Below are 19491 nucleotides of genomic sequence, written 5' to 3'. Positions count from 1 at the left end.
CGACATTTAAAAATAAAGAAAAATGTACGCTCACCACACTGCACCTTGGTCCGGTCATTTTCAAGACGACGCTCGTGACACATGCACAAAATAGATGTCCTAACCGACTTGCCAGAACTATAGTTTGTTAACAAGACATTTGTGGAGTGGTTGAAAAACAAGTTTTAATGACTCCAACCTAAGTGTATGTAAACTTCCCACTTCAACTGTATATTTTGATTTGTTTAACACTTTTTTGGTTACTACATGATTCCATATGTGTTATTTCATAGTTTTTATGTATTCACTATTATTCTACAAAATAAAGAAAAAACCTTGAATGAGTAGGTATGTCCAAACTTTTGACTGGTACTGTAAATATATGTGTATATTCGTTTTTTTTAAATGAAAACGACTAAACAGTGGTGGAAAAAGTAGCCAATTGTCATTCTTGAGTAAATTTAAAGATACATTAATAGAAAGTGACCCAAGTGTCAAGCCCTGATCTGTTTCACCTGTCTTTGTGATTGTCTCCATCCCCCTCCAGGTGTCGTCCATCTTCCCCATTATCCCCTGTATATTTATACCTGTGTTCTCTGTTTGTCTGTTGTCAGTTAGTCTTGTTTGTCAAGCTTACTAGCGTTTGTCCTGTCAGCTCCTGTCTTTTCCCAGCCTCTCTTTTTCTCGCCCTCCTTGTCCTGACCCTGAGCCTGCCTGCCTGCCGTCCTGTACCTTTGCCTCTGTTGCTATAATAAACGTTGTTACTTCGACACAGTCTGCATCTGGGTCTTACCTTATCCTGATTTCAAGTAAAAGTGAATGTCACCCAGTAAAATAGTATTTGGGTAATAGTCAAAATGTATTTGGTTTTAAATATACTTAAGTATCAAAGTAAATGTAATTGCAAAAATATACTTAAGTATCAAAATTAAAAGTATTAATCATTGCAAATAGCTAAATAGCTTATATTAAGCAAACCAGATGAAAAATTTTCTTGTTTTTATTTATTTACGGATAGCCAGGGGCACACTCCAACACTCAGACATAATTTACAAACAAAGCATGTGTTTAGTGAAGCCGCAAAATCTGAGGCAGTAGGGATGATAAGTGCGTGAATTGGACCATTTTCCTGTCCTGCTAAGCATTGAAAATGTAATGAATCATTTGTGTGTCAGGGAAAATGTATGGAGTAATAAGTACATTATTTTCTTTAGGAATGTAGTGAAGTAAAGGTAAAAGTTGTCAAAAATATAAATAGTAAAGTACATATTTTTATTTATTTTTACATATACAGTACCCCAAAAAACTATTTATTGTAGTACATTAATGTATTTTCCTTTAGTACTTTACACCACTGTGACTAAAACCAGGAAGAACAAGTGTAGACATGATAATGATCCTATATTTTTTCATATTTAATTTAACATCTTAACAATTTTTCTTCAATCACAGTATTATTAGCAGCGGTATTTAGCGGATTTGGTTGATTTTGTGATCACAAACAGTGACCTTAACATTCTTCATAAAAAATATTGGCAAAATTGAATTATTGACAATGAAAAATGTTTGACTGTTGTCATATAATTGGTACGTTTACTATCAATATAGCATCAAAAATAGTTTTCCAGCTTGCATTTTGGCAAAACATTATTCGCAATGTGAATATTGGATTGCGACTGAGACAACCTGGTTAAATTTGGGTTCCGAGGCAAAACCAATTGAGAACCACTGTTCTACAGTATATCTATCTGCATGTCCTGTAACGTTGCACCCTCCTGAACAAGCCCCTGATTTAGGAGCCTATGTGTTAATTAGTCTGCAATGCAGCACTGGGGTCTCATCTATATGCGTAACCTCTCGGCATTGAGAGAAATCCTATTGAAATAGGTAGGACAAGTGCCATGATTTGAAGATCTCTGTCCCATGCATGCCGACAAGATAAGCTCCCCCTCAGTAAAAGCTTTCTAAACAAGGTTATGAATTAAATGTATTTTTTCAAGGCCAGTCAGCTATCTACTCACTGTACCACTGCCTAAATCAAGTCATCCACTACAGCATCAAGTCATCTCTAGCAGTTTTGCAAAATATATTTTTGTTGTTTGTGAATATTGCAGCGCTCTGTCACTGAATTTCCATAAATTCAATATTAGACCACCATGTTAAACTGCTGTGTGTGTGTGAAGGTCTCTGTGCTATAACACTCTGCAGCCCAGCCCTGTGTGCTTTGAGGATCCCTATAATATAGTATAGTGATGTTGTATGAGGGGTGGAGCAGGCAGCAGGAACAGGAATGGGCTGGGTGGAGAAAGATGAATCTCACTCCACTACTTATCATCTCTGCCCATTCAGCTTTCTCTCTCTCTCCCATATCTATCAGATATGATAAAATGCCTTAAACAGAGAGAGGGGGCATATTTAAACAGATAGGGGAATATTTTAATAATTGCACCAATTAAGATACTACGTCCGGTCTGCCCACCTGTCCTCGCACTTCTACCTTGCAACTTATAGAAACAGCATTAGTGTTTTTCAAGAGTGTTAAAGCACTCTGTGCATGACATGTACCGCAATGCATGTTGGATTGAATCATACAATTCCTTAGTCCTTACCAGTTAGCAAGGTTGGGCAATGACCGCTGAAAATAACCAGCGCTCTCAAGTAAATAATCCAAAGGATGTTAATTCGGTTAAAGTCTCACCCCCGGATACACAGTGTTCCATCAGCTAGGTTGGTAACCATAGTGATGATCTCAGATAAGGAGGAGGTACTTGATGTCCTCCCAGGGAGAAAGGATGAACCTCCAGAACAGCATGGGAGAAGTGCCAGGTGGCCACATTACCACCGGACACCATGTTGGACAGCTTCCTTTACCTCTTGTTGGCCACGTTTGAAGTCAACAATGGATGAGTTTTAACTGCCAATAACACATTCCATATTGGAAGTTGCACGCTCTGCAAGTCTGCCTTTTTCTAATTTCTTAGTCTCCGGAAAGAAAGGCTTTTATTGGATTGCATTTCTCCAGGTCTTTTATCTTGTCTTTGTTTATCATCCCTTCCTTCCCAGCTTGTTTTCAGTGTATGTTTTTCTTCATTAAGGTCAAGTTGTTTCCCCTCCGGTATTTGACATGTGTGCTACTGTGTCTCTCTCCAGGAGAAGAAGGGTCAGGAGCTGCCCAAGGGGCCTGAGGTGGAGATCGCCAAGATGGAGAAGCTGCTGAGTTTACTGCGGGAGCCAGAGAACAGCAATGCTTAGAAACTATGACAACACCATGCAGGACTCTAGTCGCCCACTATTTTTACTACTGCTCTCCAGTTATAAACCCACCACCATTCATGCCTTATTCCTACTGTCTTATGTCTTCTAAACCTGCGATACTAAAGCCACCGTTCCTTCCCATGTTGAAGTACAGTGCTGTCTATTGAATCTGCAATCTAGCCTACTGTTTTTCTCACTCTTGCGCTGTGCACTATACTAAACATATAGATAGTCATTGTGCAACCAGCAAAGTCTCCTTTACCTGATGCGGCAAAACCACTCAAGCTTTGGGATATATTTTTTTGTTTTGGAAAACAAAGTAGCTCAGTTTGTTTGGAAATATTCATAAAAAATATTTATCATTCCAATGTCTGGCAGGTCTTGTTATTTTTGTTGTGAGGGGGAAGAGATGCTATGTCCTCGTCAGAACAAGTCACATAATAGGAGTTGTAGGAGTGCTGTCCGACAACAATGTGTGGGCTGTCATTGACACTGTACCAAAGGAGGTTAGTACTGAGAGGACCACATTTTAAGAGGACAAAGCGAACAAAGCCTCTAAGCTCCTTACATAACACTTGGTATGCTTCGCTCACAGACCACTGCTATGTATGAGTGACCATGACACACCCTCCACACAGCCTGCTGTTGCCGTCAATACACACAGGCTTGTTTTTCTTTGCAAGAAAATGTCTGAAATGAGAAGCATTTAGAAGCTTTGCAGAAGTCCAGTCCTTCGGAGAAGTCTGGTCCAGTCCTCAGACACTCAAGGTTCTAGCCTCTTTGACTCCACATGAATTAACCTTGTGTTAAACCATGTGTCTTTGACCTCACTAGGTTGTGTGTGTGTGTGTGTGTATAACACATTTATGCCTGCATTTCGTTATGCATGTCAGTACTATCAAGGACCAAGAAGATCAAAACGGACTATAACAGTTGAGTTATTGATGCCAACTTGTCTCTGAGACACATTTTTAACTGTTACAGGTTGTTTCATTCATTCCGCTGCTGAATTTAAGAGGAATAGTTATACTTAAACAGTGAGTGTTGTCTGCTTGACAGTTGACATGCAGTTAGAGCCAATTTGTCTGGCGCCAGTTGGCTAGTAGAGATCAGTCTATTCGGTCTACTATACAGGGGATCAGTCTATTCCTCTACTATACAGTACCTCCCTGAGCATTTAATATACGCTATGGTGCTCACTCTCTATAGCTGCCAGTCAGGAGGTCAGCAAGTACTTGTGTTCGCTGCTCTGTTGTGGCTGCCCAGCGGGAACAGCCAGCACTGGCACCCTCTCCTGGCTGGAGGGCACCTTGCAGGCCCTGTAGATGATGAGGAAGAGGACGAGGAGGAGGATGGCCACCAGGGCATTGCAGGCGATGGCCACCACAGCTGCCGTGGACAGCCCCAGTCTCTCCCCGGACTCCATGACACAAACCAAACAGGAGCCGAGTCAACTGAAACGAGTCACCCAACACTAGAGTGGGCTCTCTTTAACTGTAGACTCAGAGTAAGAGTATATGGTGTGAATGTATTCAAATATCTGTGGGTGGGTAGACTGGCGACAACTAGAATGATTCTAGAGCTCTTGATGTTGTGATACTTGTGCAGGACAGATGATGTCAGTATGATGTCATTTAAAATATATATATATAGTTCCTCGACTCAGGCTCCCCATCAAAAATGTAACAACTGCTTTTAAGCTTTTAACTTGCTCCAAGGCTTCATCTTCGCTTTCATTCTTGTAATAATGAAGAACAACCTTTAAAATATGAATATATTAGAGTAAAGTATCAGTCCCAGGAAGCAGTCTATGCTTTCATTTTGGGGAAAAAATGTAATTCAACCGTCGATTTACTTGAACAAAAAATGAAATGTCTTCTAATGATACAGCACTGTATATTGGAGAGATGTTTTTATGTCCTATAGTTCTCAAATCTCTCTTTCTATTTTGTCTGGAGTAAGTCTTCACCACTGCCCCTGCTATGTCTCAGAGTCAATCAGGGCCCAGTCATCAGGACCCCAAGGGTCAAACCGCTGCAGCTGGCTCTCCATGATGATGATCCACAGTGATGTCGGTACATCCTGGACATGTGTGTGAGGCGGACGGCTCTCCGCAGGTTGGCTTTACAGTGGTTGCCCTGCAACAGAAAACATTTGAGAAATGTTAGGAGGTAGAGAAAAAAGCCTGTGAGAAAACAGATATATTTTTGATGCACAATGCAGTCTCTTCATTGTAGCCTTTAGACATTCCGTATTGCTTGTTTTGTCCCACTTACATGTAACATCTGCTCCCTTATCTGTAAATTATCCACTCAGCAACTTTACATCCCTGAGACATACCACATGCTGATGTTCTGAATGCAGCTTATGAGTAGTGAAATTGTAAAGCTGCTCTTATGCCGTTTCTTCCTAATTAACATTTGCATACCTATAAATGTTCTTGAAAAGCATCATCAAGCATGTATTAGGTAACATTTGTTTACATAGAGGGCATCACAAATGGCACCATGTTTCATATATAGTGCACTACTACTATGTGCCGGACATATTGTTAAGCACTATGAAGGGGAATATGGTGCCATTTGGGACGCAGGCATACTGTACATATATTCTTACACATTTATATTTAGCACATCTTTTTTAGGGTTGTCACTATACCAGTATCGTGATACTACAATACCTGATTTTCCAGGGCAAAAAGGAAAACACGAAGCAGACCCCATTCTTTGGTCCTTTAAAAAACCTACTGTATGTAAAATATTGTGTGCTATACAGTGCCTTGCAAAAGTATTCATCCCCCTTGGCGTTTTTCCTATATCGTTGCATTACAACCTGTAATTTAAATAGATTTTTATTTGGATTTCATGTAATGGATATACACAAAATTGTCCAAATTAGTGAATTGAAATGAAAAAAATGACTTGTTTCAAAAAATTCTTAAAAATAAAAACTGAAAAGTGGTGTGTGCATATGCATTCACTCCCTTTGCTATGAATCCCCTAAATAAGATCTGGTGCCACCAATTACCTTCCGAAGTCACATAATTAGTTAAATAAAGTCCACCTGTGTGCAATCTAAGTGTCACATGATCTCAGTATATATACACCTATTCTGAAAGGCCCCAGAGTCTGCAACACCACTAAGCAAGGGGCACCACCAAGCAAGCGGCACCATGAAGACCAAGGAGCTCTCCAAACAGGTCAGGGACAAAGTTATGGAGAAGTACAGATCAGGGTTGGGTTATAAAAAAATATCTGAAACTTTGACCATCCCACGGACCACCATTAAATCCATTATAAAAAATGGAAAGAATATGGCACCACAACAAACCTGCCAAGAGAGGACCACCCACCAAAACTCACCGACCAGGCAACGAGGGCATTAATCAGAGAGGCAACAAAGAGACCAAAGATAACCCTGAAGGAGCTGCAAAGCTCCACAGCGGAGATTTGAGTATCTGTCCATAGGACCACTAAACTGTACACTCCACAGAGCTGGGCTTTACGGAAGAGGGGTCAGAAAAAAGCCAATGCTTAAAGAAAAAAATAAGCAAACACGTTTGGTGTTCGCCAAAATGCATGTGGGAGACTCCCCAAACATATGGAAGAAGGTACTCTGGTCAGATGAGACAAAAATGTAGCTTTTTAGCCATCAAGGAAAACGCTATGTCTGTCACAAACCCAACACCTCTCATCACCCCAAGAACAACATCCCACAGTGAAGCATGGCGGTGGCAGCATCATGCTGTGGGGATGTTTTTCATCGGCAGGGACTGGGAAACTGGTCAGAATTGAAGGAATGATGGATGGAGCTAAATACAGGGACATTCTTGAAGGAAACATGTTTCAGTCTTCCAGAGATTTGAGACTGGGACGGAGGTTCACCTTCCAGCAGGACAATGACCCTAAGCATACTGCTAAAGCAACACTCGAGTGGTTTACGGGGAAACATTTTAAATGTCTTAGAATGGCCTAGTCAAAGCCCAGACCTCAATCCAATTGAGAATCTGTGGTATGACTTAAAGATTGCTGTACACCAGCGGAACCCATCCAACTTGAAAGAGCTGGAGCAGTTGGGCAAAAATCCCAGTGGCTAGATGTGCCAAGCTTATAGAGACATACCCCAAGACTTGCAGCTGTAATTGCTGCAAAAGGTGGCTGTACGAAGTATTGGCTTTGGGGGGTGTATAGTTATGCACGCTCAAGTTCTGTTGTCTTATTTTGTCTTACTTTGCATCTTCAAAGTGGTAGGTATGTTGTGTAAATCAAATAATACAACCCCCCCCCAAAATCCATTTTAATTCCAGGTTGTAAGGCAACAAAATAGAAAAAATATGAAGGGAGTTAATACTTTTGCAAGCCACTGTAGCTTGGAAAAAGAACATAATTCTTGGGGACAACGTAAGGATGCTTGTTTCCAACATTTTTCTCAGGAAATCTAGTCCTCTTCATGTTTTTTTTTCCTTGCCACGATTTTGCGAGTATGGTATCGTGACAACCCTATTTTGTTAACCTGTACATTTTTCATGGCAAGCTTGAAAGGCTTTAGCAGATATTCCATGGCTAGATAATAGTGGCAGGTAGATGCATGGAGTGCAGTTTTCAGAATAAGTTTAACGGTAGACTCCCATGACATCATCATACACAGTGGGGCAACTTCCTGCTTACGGACCTCAACAACAACATAATATTTCAAGAAGTGACACAATTTTCACCCTGCCTTGAGGGCACACCCCAACACTAAGCAGGAAGAAAAATGATTTTACCAAAGGATACAAATAAAGAGTTAGGAGGGAGAGATGAGGAAGAAAAGAGGTTCAGATACAAAGATAATCTATTGTGCAACAAACACATGCATGCTCGGACATACACACACCTACCGACCGTTCCTGTAAAACAGATACTCACACCTATCCACTATTAAACAGGGATGTGGTAGAGCCGGATCATATACAGTGCCTTCGGAAAGTATTCAGACCCCTTGACCTTTTCCACATTTTGTTATGTTACAGCCTTATTCTAAAATTGATTAAATATTTTTTTTCCCCTCATCAATCTACACACAATAACCCAAAATGACAAAGCCAAAACAGGTTTATAGAAATGTTTCCTAATTTATAAATAAAAAAACTGAAATATCACATTTACACAAGTATTCAGACCATTTACTCAGTACTTTTACGTAAGTATTCAGACCCTTTACTCAGTACCTTGTTGAAGTACCTATGGCAGAAATTACAGCCTCGAGTCTTCTTCTGTATGACGCTACAAGCTTGGCACACTTGTATTTGGGGAGTTTCTCCCATTCTTCTTTGCAGATCCTCTCAAGCTCTGTCAGGTTGGAAGGGGAGCTTGGCTGCACAGTTATTTTCACGTCTCTCCAGAGATGTTCGATTGGGTTCAAGTCCGGGCTCTGGCTGGGCCACTCAAGGACATTGAGACTTGTGCTTAGGTTCATCAGCTTCCTATTTCGCAACAAAGCATCCTTCACTCATGCTGCCAAACATACCCTCGTAAAACTGACTATCCTACCGATCCTTGAATTCAGCGATGTCATTTATAAAATAGCCTTCAACACTCTACTCAGCAAATTGGATGCAGTCTATCACAGTGCCATCCATTTTGTCACCAAAGCCCCATATACTTCCCCCACCACTGCAACCTGTATGCTCTTGTTGGCTGGCCCTCGCTTCATATTCGTCGCCAAACCCACTGGCTCCAGGTCATCTATAAGTCTTTGCTAGGTAAAGCCCCGCCTTATCTCAGCTCACTGGTCACCATAGCAGCACCAAACCATAGCACGCGCTCAAGCAGGTATACTTCACTGGTCACCCCCAAAGCCAAATCCTCCTTTGGCTGCCTTTCCAGTTCTCTGCTCCCAATGACTGGAACGAATTGCAAAAATCACTGAAGCTGGAGACTCATATCTCCCTCACTAACTTTAAGCATCAGCTGTCAGAGCAGCTTACAGATCATTGCTTCTGTACATAGCCCATCTGTAAATAGCCCACTCAACTACCTCATCCCCATATTGTTTTTTTTTTTGCTCCTTTGCACCCCAGTATATGTACTTGCACATTGATCTTCTGCACTTCTATCACTCCAGCGTTTAATTGCTAAATTGTCATTATTTCGCCACTATGGCCTATTTATTGCCTTACCTCCCTAATCTTACTTCATTTGCACACACTGTATGTAAACTTTTCTATTGTGTTATTGACTGTGCGTTTGTTTATTCCATGTGTAACTCTGTGTTGTATATGTCGCACTGCTTTGCTTTATCTTGGCCAGGTCGCAGTTGTAAATGAGAACTTGTTCTCAATTGGCCTATCTGGTTAAATAAAAAAATAAATAAAAAAATTGTCCTGTTGGAAGGATCTTTCGATACTTTGCTCCGTTCATCTTTCCCTCGATCCTGACAAGTCTCCCAGTCCCTGCCGCTGAAAAACATCCCCACAGCATGATGCTGCCACCACCATGCTTCACCGTACGGATGGTGCCAATTTTCTTCCGAACCTGACGCTTGGCATTCAGGCCAAAGCGTTCAATTTTGGTTTCATCAGACCAGAGAATCTTGTTTCTCATGGTCTGAGAGTCATTTAGGTACCTTGTGGCAATCTCCAAATCGGGCTGTCATTTGCCTTTTACTAAAAAGTGGCTTCCGTCCGGCCACTCTACTATAAAGGCCTGATTGGTGGAGAGTGCTGCAGAGATGGTTGTCCTAATGGAAGGTTCTCCCATCTCCCCAGATGAACTCTGGAGCCATGTCAGAGTGACCATCGGTTCTTGGTCACCTCCCTGACCAACGCCCTTCTCCCCCGATTGTTCAGTTTGGCAGGGCGGCCAGCTCTAGGAAGAGTCTTGGTGGTTCCAAACTTCTTCTATTTAAGAATGATGGAGGCCACTGTGTTCTTGGGGACCTTCAATGTTGCAGAAATGTTTTGGCACCCTTCCCCAGATCTGTGCCTCGACACAATCCTGTCTCTGAGTTCTACGGACAATTCCTTCAACCTCATGGCTTGGTTTTTGCTCTGACATGCACTGTCAACAATGGGACCTTACATAAACACGTGTGTGCCTTTCCAAATCATGTCCAATCAAATGAATTTACCACAGGTGGACTACAATCAAATTTTAGAAACTTTTCAAGGATGATCAATGAAAACAGGATGCACCTGAGCTCAATTTCGAGTCCCATAGCAAAGGGTCTGAATATTTACATAAATACAATTCAAAAAATGGACATTTGCAAAAATGTCTAAAAACCTTGTTTTTGGTTTGTCATTATGGGGTATTGTGTGTAGATTGTTGAGGAAAAAATGATTGAATCCATTTTAGAATAAGGCTGTAATGTAACAAAATGTGGAAAAAGTCAAGGGGTCTGAGAACTTTCCGAACGCACTATATATTTAAATATATGGCTCGGGATAGAGCAGAGTTAGCCCTAATCCATGCCACATTGTAGCAAAATGATGGTCTACTCTGACTCTAGTAGCAGCAGAAGAAGATTCTGCTGTGTGTGTGTGTGTGTGTGTGTGCGTGTGTGCGTGTGTGTGTGTGTGTGTGTGTGTGTGTGTGTGTGTGTGTGTGTGTGTGTGTGTGTGTGTGTGTGTGTGTGTGTGTGTGTGTGTGTGTGTGTGTGTGTGTGTGTGTGTGTGTGTGTGTGTGTGTGTGTGTCAATAACAGAAGAGAGCAGCTGCAGTAATCACCTGGGGTGGTCATTCCTGCAGAGCTGGCAAAGGATGCACCGATAATTAAACAGGTGATGAGAAGGAATCACCAAGAAAAACTTCCAAAAGGATTAATTTGAGGTGGTAAGGAGTTGGAGCATATCCACAAAAGAAGCATACATTTATTTATTTTAGCTCACTTTAATCCATTGTACAGGATACAAACAGGTGAATTAAACAGGTGGGTGTGCTTACATTCAATCTCTTGAACAGTTACACCTTCTGATAGAAAGGCATAGCCTACAGAAGGACAGTGATCATCAGGTTATGGAAGTGGATATGGATGTAGAATTATCTCGCTCTTCCTCTCTCTTTCAATCTCTCTCTTTCAATCTCTCTCTTTTCCTCTCAACTCTCCCACTCTTTGTCCCATTGCAACACTGCACAGAGAGATAAAGAAGGCAAGTTGGCACTGCAGGCCTCTCCAAATCCTCTTCCAATGGGAGAGGTGGCCAGGGAGGGGTTAGCCAGAATATGTCAGAAGCGATATGAACCATGGAGAGAGAGAGAGAGAGAGAGAGAGAGAGAGAGAGAGAGAGAGAGAGAGAGAGAGAGAGAGAGAGAGAGAGAGAGAGAGAGAGAGAGAGAGAGAGAGAGAGAGAGAGAGAGAGAGAGAGAGAGAGAGAGAGAGAGAGAGCGAGAGAGAGAGAGAGAGAGAGAGAGAGAGAGAGAGAGAGAGAGAGAGAGAGAGAGAGAGAGAGAGAGAGAGAGAGGAGAGAGAGAGAGAGAGAGAGAGAGAGAGAGAGAGAGAGGAGAGAGAGAGAGAGGAGAGAGAGAGAGAGAGAGAGAGAGAGAGAGAGAGAGAGAGAGAGAGAGATTGTGAGTGAAACCCAGACATGGGCTCGGTGGAGTGGATCTGAGTGCCCGAGACATTAACAGTAGTTAGCTGGACCACTTTTAGACTATAAGGTTTGCCAGGAATAGTTCCCACCAAGTTGGTAAATGTTGTTGTTGAGGATGTTGTTTCAAAAATGCCTCTGTACAGACAGCCCGTCGCATGCACGCACACACTCACGCACGCACACACAAACCTTGCCTATGAATAACGAGACTCTAGTGATGAATATGACAGACGAGGGCAAAATCATTTCCAGGGAGATAAACACGCAGACACCTCACAATACCCAGGCAGGCAGCCTTGAGATCAGAGTCAGCTATGTGTGTCAGCCTGAATGTGGGAAGGACATGCACAGCAGATAGGCGCTTTGTCTGCCAACGCGTGGGCAGGAAGGAAGGACTCTGCAAGTTCCAAAGAAGTGGGACACGGGAGCTGGTGATAACCACTGAGGCTGAGTAAGAGCAAGCATCTCCCTGCAGAGAGAGGGTAGAACAGCATTCTTCAATGGTGGAGAACCACAGGGCAGGAAAGCTTTTGTTTTAGCCCAGTATTAACAAACCTAACTCTAAAAATCAAGGACTTGATGACTAGTCGATTCGATGAGTGGGGTGCTTTAGTCGTGGGCTGGAATAAATGACTGCACACCCTGTGGGTTCCCAGGACCAGGTTTGAATAACAGTGGTGTAGAAGTAATCAAAGGCTTTTGACCACTGTAAGTATTTGGTTCTTCTAGTGGAGGTCACTTTAATACTTATTTAAAACTTACAGTTGGTCGGAAGTTTACATACACTTAGGTTGGAGTCATTAAAACTAATTTTTCAACCACTCCACAAATGTCTTGTTAACAAACTATAGTTTTGGCAAGTCGGTTAGGATATATACTTTGTGCATGACACAATTCAGTTTTCCATCAATTCTTTACAGACAGATGATTTCACTCATAATTCACTGTATCACAATTCCAGTGGGTCAGAAGTTTACATACACTAAGTTGATTGTGCCTTTACACAGCTTGGAAAATTCCAGAAAATGATGTCAGGGCTTTAGAAGCTTCTGATAGGCTAATTGACATAATTTGAGTCAATTGGAGGTGTACCTGTGGATGTATTTCAAGGCCTACCTTCAAACTCAGTGCTTCTTTGCTTGACGTCATGGGAAAATCAAAGGAAAACAGCCAAGACCTCAGAAAAAAAATTGTAGACCACAAGTCTAGTTCATCCTTGGGAGCAATTTCCAAACACCTGAAGGTACCACGTTCATCTGTACAAACAATAGTACGCAAGTATAAACACCATGGGACCACGCAGGCCGTCATACCGCTCAGGAAGGAGATGCGTTCTGTCTCCTAGAGATGAACGTACTTTGGGGCGAAAAGTGCAAATCAATCCCAGAACAACAGCAAAGGACCTTGTGAAGATGCTGGAGGAAACAGGTACAAAAGTATCTATATCCACAGTAAAACGAGTCCTATATCGACATAACCTGAAAGGCTGCTCAGCAAGGAAGAAGCCACTGCTCAAAAACCGCCATAAAAAAGCCAGACTACGGTTTGCAACTGCACATGGGGACAAAGATTGTACTTTTGGAGAAATGTCCTCTGGTCTGATGAAACAAACATAGAACTGTTTGGCCATAATGACCATCGTTATGTTCGGCTTGCAAGCCGAAGAACACCATCCCAACCGTGAAGCACGGGGGTGGAAACATCATGTTGTGGGGGTACTTTGCTGCAAGACGGACTGGTGCACTTCACAAAGAATATGGCATCATGAGGTAGGAAGATTATGTGGATATATTGATGCAACATCTCAAGACATCAGTCAGGAAATTTAAGCTTGGTCGCAAATGGGTCTTCCAAATGGACAATGACCCCAAACATACTTGCAAAATGGCTTAAGGACAACAAAGTCAAGGTATTGGAGTGGCCATCACAAAGCCCAGACCTCAATCCTATAGAAAATTGGTGGGCAGAACTGAAAAAGCGTGTGTGAGCAAGGAGGCCTACAAACCTGACTCGGTTACACCAGCTCTGTCAGGAGGAATGGGCCAAAATTCCTCTTACTTATTGTGGGAAGCTTGTAGAAGGCTACCTGAAACTTTTTGACCCAAGTTAAACAATTTAAAGGCAATGCTACCAAATATTAATTGAGTGTATGTAAACTTCTGAACCACTGGGTATTTGATGAAAGAAATAACAGCGGAAATAAATCATTCTCTCAACTATTTGTCTGACATTTCGCATTCTTGAAATAAAGTGGTTGTCGTAAGAACGGGACCAAGGCACAGCGGATATTGAGTTCCACATATTTATTCCAAAAGTGAAACATCAGCCAAAGCAATAAATCAAATAAACGAACAATGGCACATGACTACGTGATGCACAAACACAAAATAATATCCCACAAAGACAGGTGGGAAAAATATCTACTTAAATATGATCCCCAATTAGAGACAACGATTACCAGCTGCCTCTAATTGGGATTCATACAAAACACCAACATAGAAAACATAAACTAGAACACAACATAGAAATATAATACTAGAATACCCCCTAGTCGTGCCCTGACCTCCTACACCATAGAGAAACTAGGGCTCTCTATGGTCAGGGCGTGACAGTGGTGATCCTAACTGACCTAAGACAGGGAATTTTTGCTAGGATCAAATGTCAGGAATTGTGAAAAACTGAGTTTAAATGTATTTGGCTAAGGTGTATGTAAACTTCCGACTTCAACTGTATGTATTATTTATTATTAAAACATTTGTGGAGGATGTATGCTCCTCACAGAGCTAAAGAGTTTGAGTCAAGTCACTGTATTACGACTGGTGTTGTAATCTTTATAAATGGTGTAAGAGTAACATTAACGGTAACATCGGGGCATAAGGCAGCTGTTCTGTTTGTTATGAAGCCTGCATACTAAGCTTGACTTCCATTTTGTCGCTGCTCAAAGTCAAGCTTTAAAAGGACAAATAACAAACGTCTTGTAAATCCTGGGGGTACTACGGAGCACATCAGACAGGCAGAACACATTGCCTCCGGGACTGTGGATCGTATGTCAGAGAGAGAAAAAAGAAAACATAGCACGGTTTGGCTGTATATGGTAGCAGTATACATGGTCAGAATGTTGAGCAACACAAATTATGCGTCCCTAATGGCACCCTATTCCCTGTATAGTCCACTACTTTTGACCAGAGCTCTATGGGCACAAAATAGGGAATAGGTGCTATTTTGGATGCACACAAAATGTCAGACTAAATACTGGTTGTTTTTAAAGGCATGCCACATCGATACCTCAGTGGGTTGGTGCCAGTGGTGTTTCATATTTGAAGTCATTTTTATAGAGCAATGCATTCAGGCATATTTGTTTGCACTCTCTGGTATTGCATTTTGAATGATGAATTCAATACTGTTTATTAACCTAATATTGCATTAACTTCCTTCGATAGAAAACAAATCTGTGATGTGCTGAGGTAACGGGAAACTGGTCTTTCGCTCTTTTGTTTCCATTCCACGCAGAGGCAATGAACAGTGATTCTGAACCTCTTTCTTTCACTGCTTCACTGATCCATGACATTGAAATCAATATAAATACAATACTCAACTCAATGTCTTTAATTAAGCACATTGAATAGATGACTATGTCTCATACGATAACAAGATCAGCTTATCCTCTTGCCCAGCATTGACCCCAAACACAACGTCACTCAAATGACTGGTTGGAAACAGGGACTACCACTTAATCATTCATAATAGCATGTATATTGGTCTTAGGGTGATATATTTCCTTGATTCCTCTCTCCTTGCCCCTCCTCAAAATGCATTGGAGGAGAAGATCCAAGGTTCCTCCCCTCTGACGTTCTTCTCCAATGCGTTTTGAGAAGGAAGCAAGGAGAGAAGAAGCGAGGAATCAAGGAAATACAATTGGGATTCATTCATATTTGGAGACATTATTACATCAGCAGATGCATTAGCAGAAACCGGGAATATTGCTCAAGCATGGAACGTAGAATTTTCCACAACAACAAACCACCCCTTCTTCACCCTGAAGGCAGAAGAACGAACCATCTGTGTCAGCAGGGGGGGGGGGGGTTGATGCACGACTGGCCTGGGCATTCATCTGAGATGATTCCCAAGGTCTAAGTCACTCTCAGTTTAGGTCTCTCTAGTCCAGGGGTCTCCAAACCTGTTCCTGGAGAGCTACCCTCCTGTAGATTTTCGCTCCAACCCCAGTTGTAACTAACCTGGTTCAGTTTATCAACCAGCTAATTATTAGAATCAGGTGATCTAGATTAGGGTTGGATTGAAAACCTAAAGAATGGTAGCTCTGCGGGAACAGGGTCGGAGAGCCCTGCTCTAGTCTCACATTGCCAGTCTCAAGGCTACGTTTACCCCGCAGGCTTAAATAAGTACATCAAGCTTGCAAGGCTGTAACCTAATTTGATATCTTAATTTATTAGATACGTCATGACATTCAGTCTTTACTCTTTACTTTGCAGAGCCATGTTCAGTTCAATTGTTGCATGTGGGGGAGTCTGACTGCAGTCTCCTCTTCAGCAAGTCAAATGCATGCTTGACTGGGATAACTTTGAACCTTCTCCCCAGTCTGAGGTCCTGAGCGCTCTGGAGAAGATTTTCATCAAGGATCTCTCTGTACTTTGCTCCGTTCACCTTTCCCTCTATCCTGACTAGCCTCCCAGTCCCTGCCACTGAAAAGCATCCCCACAGCATGATACTGCCACCACCATGCTTCACCGTAGGGATTGTGCCAGGTTTCCTCCAGACGTGATGGTTGTTATTCAGACCAAATAGTTCAATATTGGATTCATCAGACCAGAGAATTTTGTTTCTCATGGTCTGAGGGTCTTTAGGTGCCTTTTGACAAAACTCTGAGTGGGCTGTCATGTGCCTTTTACTGAGGAATGGCTTCCATCTGGCTACTCTACCATAACGGCCTGATTGGTGGAGTGCTGCAGAGATGATTGTCCTTCTGGAATATTCTCCCATCTCCACAGAGGAACTCTGGAGACATGTCAGAGTAACCATCAGATTCTTGGTCACCTCCCTGACCAACGCCCTTCTCCCCCGATTACTCAGTTTGGCCGGGCAGCCAGCTCTAGGAAGAGTCTTGGTGGTTCCAAACTTCTTCCATTTAAGAAAGATGGAGGCCACTGTGTTCTTGGAAACCTTCAATACTGCAGACATTTTTTGGTACCTTCCCCAGATCTGTGCCTCGATACAATCCTGTCTCAGAGCTCTATGGACAATTCCTTCAACCTCATGGATTGGGTTTTGCTCTGACATGTACTGTCAACTGTGGGACCTTTTATAGACAGGTGTGTGCCCTTCCAGATCATGTCCAATCAATTGAATTTACCACAGGTGGACTCCAATCAAGTTGTAAAACATCGCAAGGGTGATCAATCCAAACAGGATGCACCTGAGCTCAATTTCGAGTCTCATAGCAAAGGGTCTGAATATTTATGTAAATAAGGTATTTCTGTTTTTTAATTGTAATAAATTAGCAAACATTTCTTAAAAACCTTGTTTTCGCTTTGTCATTATGGGGTATTGTGTGTAGATTGATGAGGAAAATGTTTTATTTAATCCATTTTAGAACAAAGCTGTAATGTAACAAAATGTGGAAAAAGTCAAGAAGTCTGAAAACTTTCCGAATGTAACTGTATCTACCTCAATTACCTCGTATCCCTGCACATCGACTCTGTACTGGTACCCCGTGTATATAGCCAAGTTATCATTATTCATTATGCATTTATTATTACTTTTATTATTATGTTTTACTTTTCTATTAGTTCTCTATTTTCTTTCTCTCTGCATTCTTGGGAAGGGCCCATAAGTAAGGATTTCACTGTGATAATCTACACCTGTTGTTTACGAAGCATATTGACGAATACATTTGATATGAAATTAGACTTTATTTTTTGGAAACTATCGTTTTTTTTTACAAAGACATTGTTAATTTTTGCAAACAATGGAGTAAAACCATATATTTCTATCAATACTCTGGGTTATGATAGGATAAGACAGGTGTAACCATTATGAAGCTTTAACTTATATTCTTGAAGAATAAAATGCCATTGAACAGCTGTAAATATTGCATTTGATAAGCATGTGTGCAGGCATTATCTCTCAACCCACTACACTACAGCCTTTGGAATATAATCAATTTACTATCAGACAACTAAACCGAACAGGGAGACCAAAAATAGAATAAAACAAAGAGCACATAGCCTACCTCTTGAACACAGATGCAGATTCTTCTCGGGATAGGCATCTGAATTCATTCTCAAAGCAAAGCAGATGAAATGCCAACTGTTCTTGACACAGGGACTGTCTGGCTCCAGTCTGCGCAGTGAAATGCCTGTAACCTACTCTCAGTCACATGGTTTGTCACATGTTAAGCCAGAAAATGTAAGGGAATTTCTGGATTTCTCTTCAAAATAAAAGCTCCTCTTCAAAATGAAAGTGTTCTTATAAAACATATAAAAATGTTTTAGAAGAACATTTCGTTCAAATATACACCCATCTAGTACCATGTTGGACACACCTTTGCCTCCAGAACAACCTGAATTATTCGGGGCATGGAAACATTGCTCAATTGTCTATGTATGTTTTTTGTTTGTTGTCAGAAAAAAACAGGGGAATAAGTTAAATTAAAATATTAAATATTACAAGAAAAGGAAAAGTTGCTCAATTGGTATCAATGGACCTAACGTGTGCCAGGAAAACATTCCCCACACCATTACACCACCGCCACCAGCCTGTACCGTTGACACCAGGCAGGATGGGGCCATGGTCTCTGCCATCAGCATGATGCAACAGGAACTGGGATTTGTAGGACCAGGCAATGTTCTTCCACTCCTCAGTTGTCCAGTGTTGGTGATCACGTGCTCACTGGAGCCGCTTCTTCATGTTTTTAGTTGATAGTGGTGGAACCAGTGTGGTCGTCTGCTGCAATAGCCCATCCCTGACAAGGACCGAGAGGGCCTCACAAATAAGGCCCTCTCACTTCATATTTGCTATTGTTTCTTAGTCTACTTCGCTTGTTACCCCTCTCTCTTCAACTCAACATTACAAACCATACAAAATGTCTACTTGTCTTGGACCAAAGTGAAAAGGAATTGGATTTCATTATGACAGACACAGGTGTTTTGGTGTCAGGTGTGCGGCTGCAATCTCAATTGAACATAGCCGGAGAGACTGAGCCAATGAAAAGAAGCATGCAATGTCCTTTAATTACATTTTCCCTTTTGAATGGGGATATGTGGCATTTGGCTGCAAGATACTCTGCAAGGCAAGGCAGTTTCTGAGGAAAATATTGTATACATTTTAATATGCATGCTGTGGTAGCAACACCCTCTACTGATCATCCTGTGTCTCCTTGACCTGCCGCCACTCCCCCAGTACTCTCTCCCCTTCCTTCCCTCTCTCTCTCTCTCTCTCTCCCCCTCCCTCTCTCCCTCTATCTCTATCTCTATCTCTCTCTATCTCTCTGTGTGTGTGATTGTGTGGGCGGAGACAGGTGTGCTGGAGTCAGAGCAGATCCCCACCAGCTGCAACCTGTTCCATAATCAAGACCTCTACAAATACTCAGCCCTGCCACTTCCACGCTGCCAGATTGTAATCTCTGCTCAGTCAGTCTACGGTTCTAGCCGTTTGTTACTATTCAGATCC

The 19491-nt window shown here is 41.9% G+C and overlaps 1 protein-coding gene and 1 long non-coding RNA gene across 2 annotated transcripts in view; one reads left to right on the top strand and one right to left on the bottom strand.

The window, feature by feature from the left end:
- dnai1.2 (dynein, axonemal, intermediate chain 1, paralog 2) overlaps positions 1-3602 on the top strand; it is a 32557-nt gene extending 28955 nt beyond the window's left edge. The window contains exon 20 of the mRNA XM_055913116.1: positions 3130-3602. Within this exon, the coding sequence (XP_055769091.1) occupies positions 3130-3231 (102 nt within the window). The 3' untranslated portion in view covers positions 3232-3602. The remainder of the gene's footprint in view (positions 1-3129) is intronic.
- A 1392-nt stretch (positions 3603-4994) lies between these two features.
- Positions 4995-18183, bottom strand: LOC129845111 (uncharacterized). The gene is made up of 2 exons (XR_008758030.1): positions 18053-18183; positions 4995-5372 (listed from the first exon to the last, which is right to left on the bottom strand). It is a non-coding gene; the product is annotated as an uncharacterized LOC129845111 (long non-coding RNA).
- Positions 18184-19491: the final 1308 nt, after the last annotated feature.

The sequence above is a fragment of the Salvelinus fontinalis genome, chromosome 3 (genome assembly GCF_029448725.1).
Source record: "Salvelinus fontinalis isolate EN_2023a chromosome 3, ASM2944872v1, whole genome shotgun sequence".
In the NCBI taxonomy this organism is placed as follows: Eukaryota; Metazoa; Chordata; class Actinopteri; order Salmoniformes; family Salmonidae; genus Salvelinus; species Salvelinus fontinalis.
The sequence above is the reverse complement of the archived record's forward strand: the minus strand, read 5'-3'. Positions and strand labels throughout refer to the sequence as shown.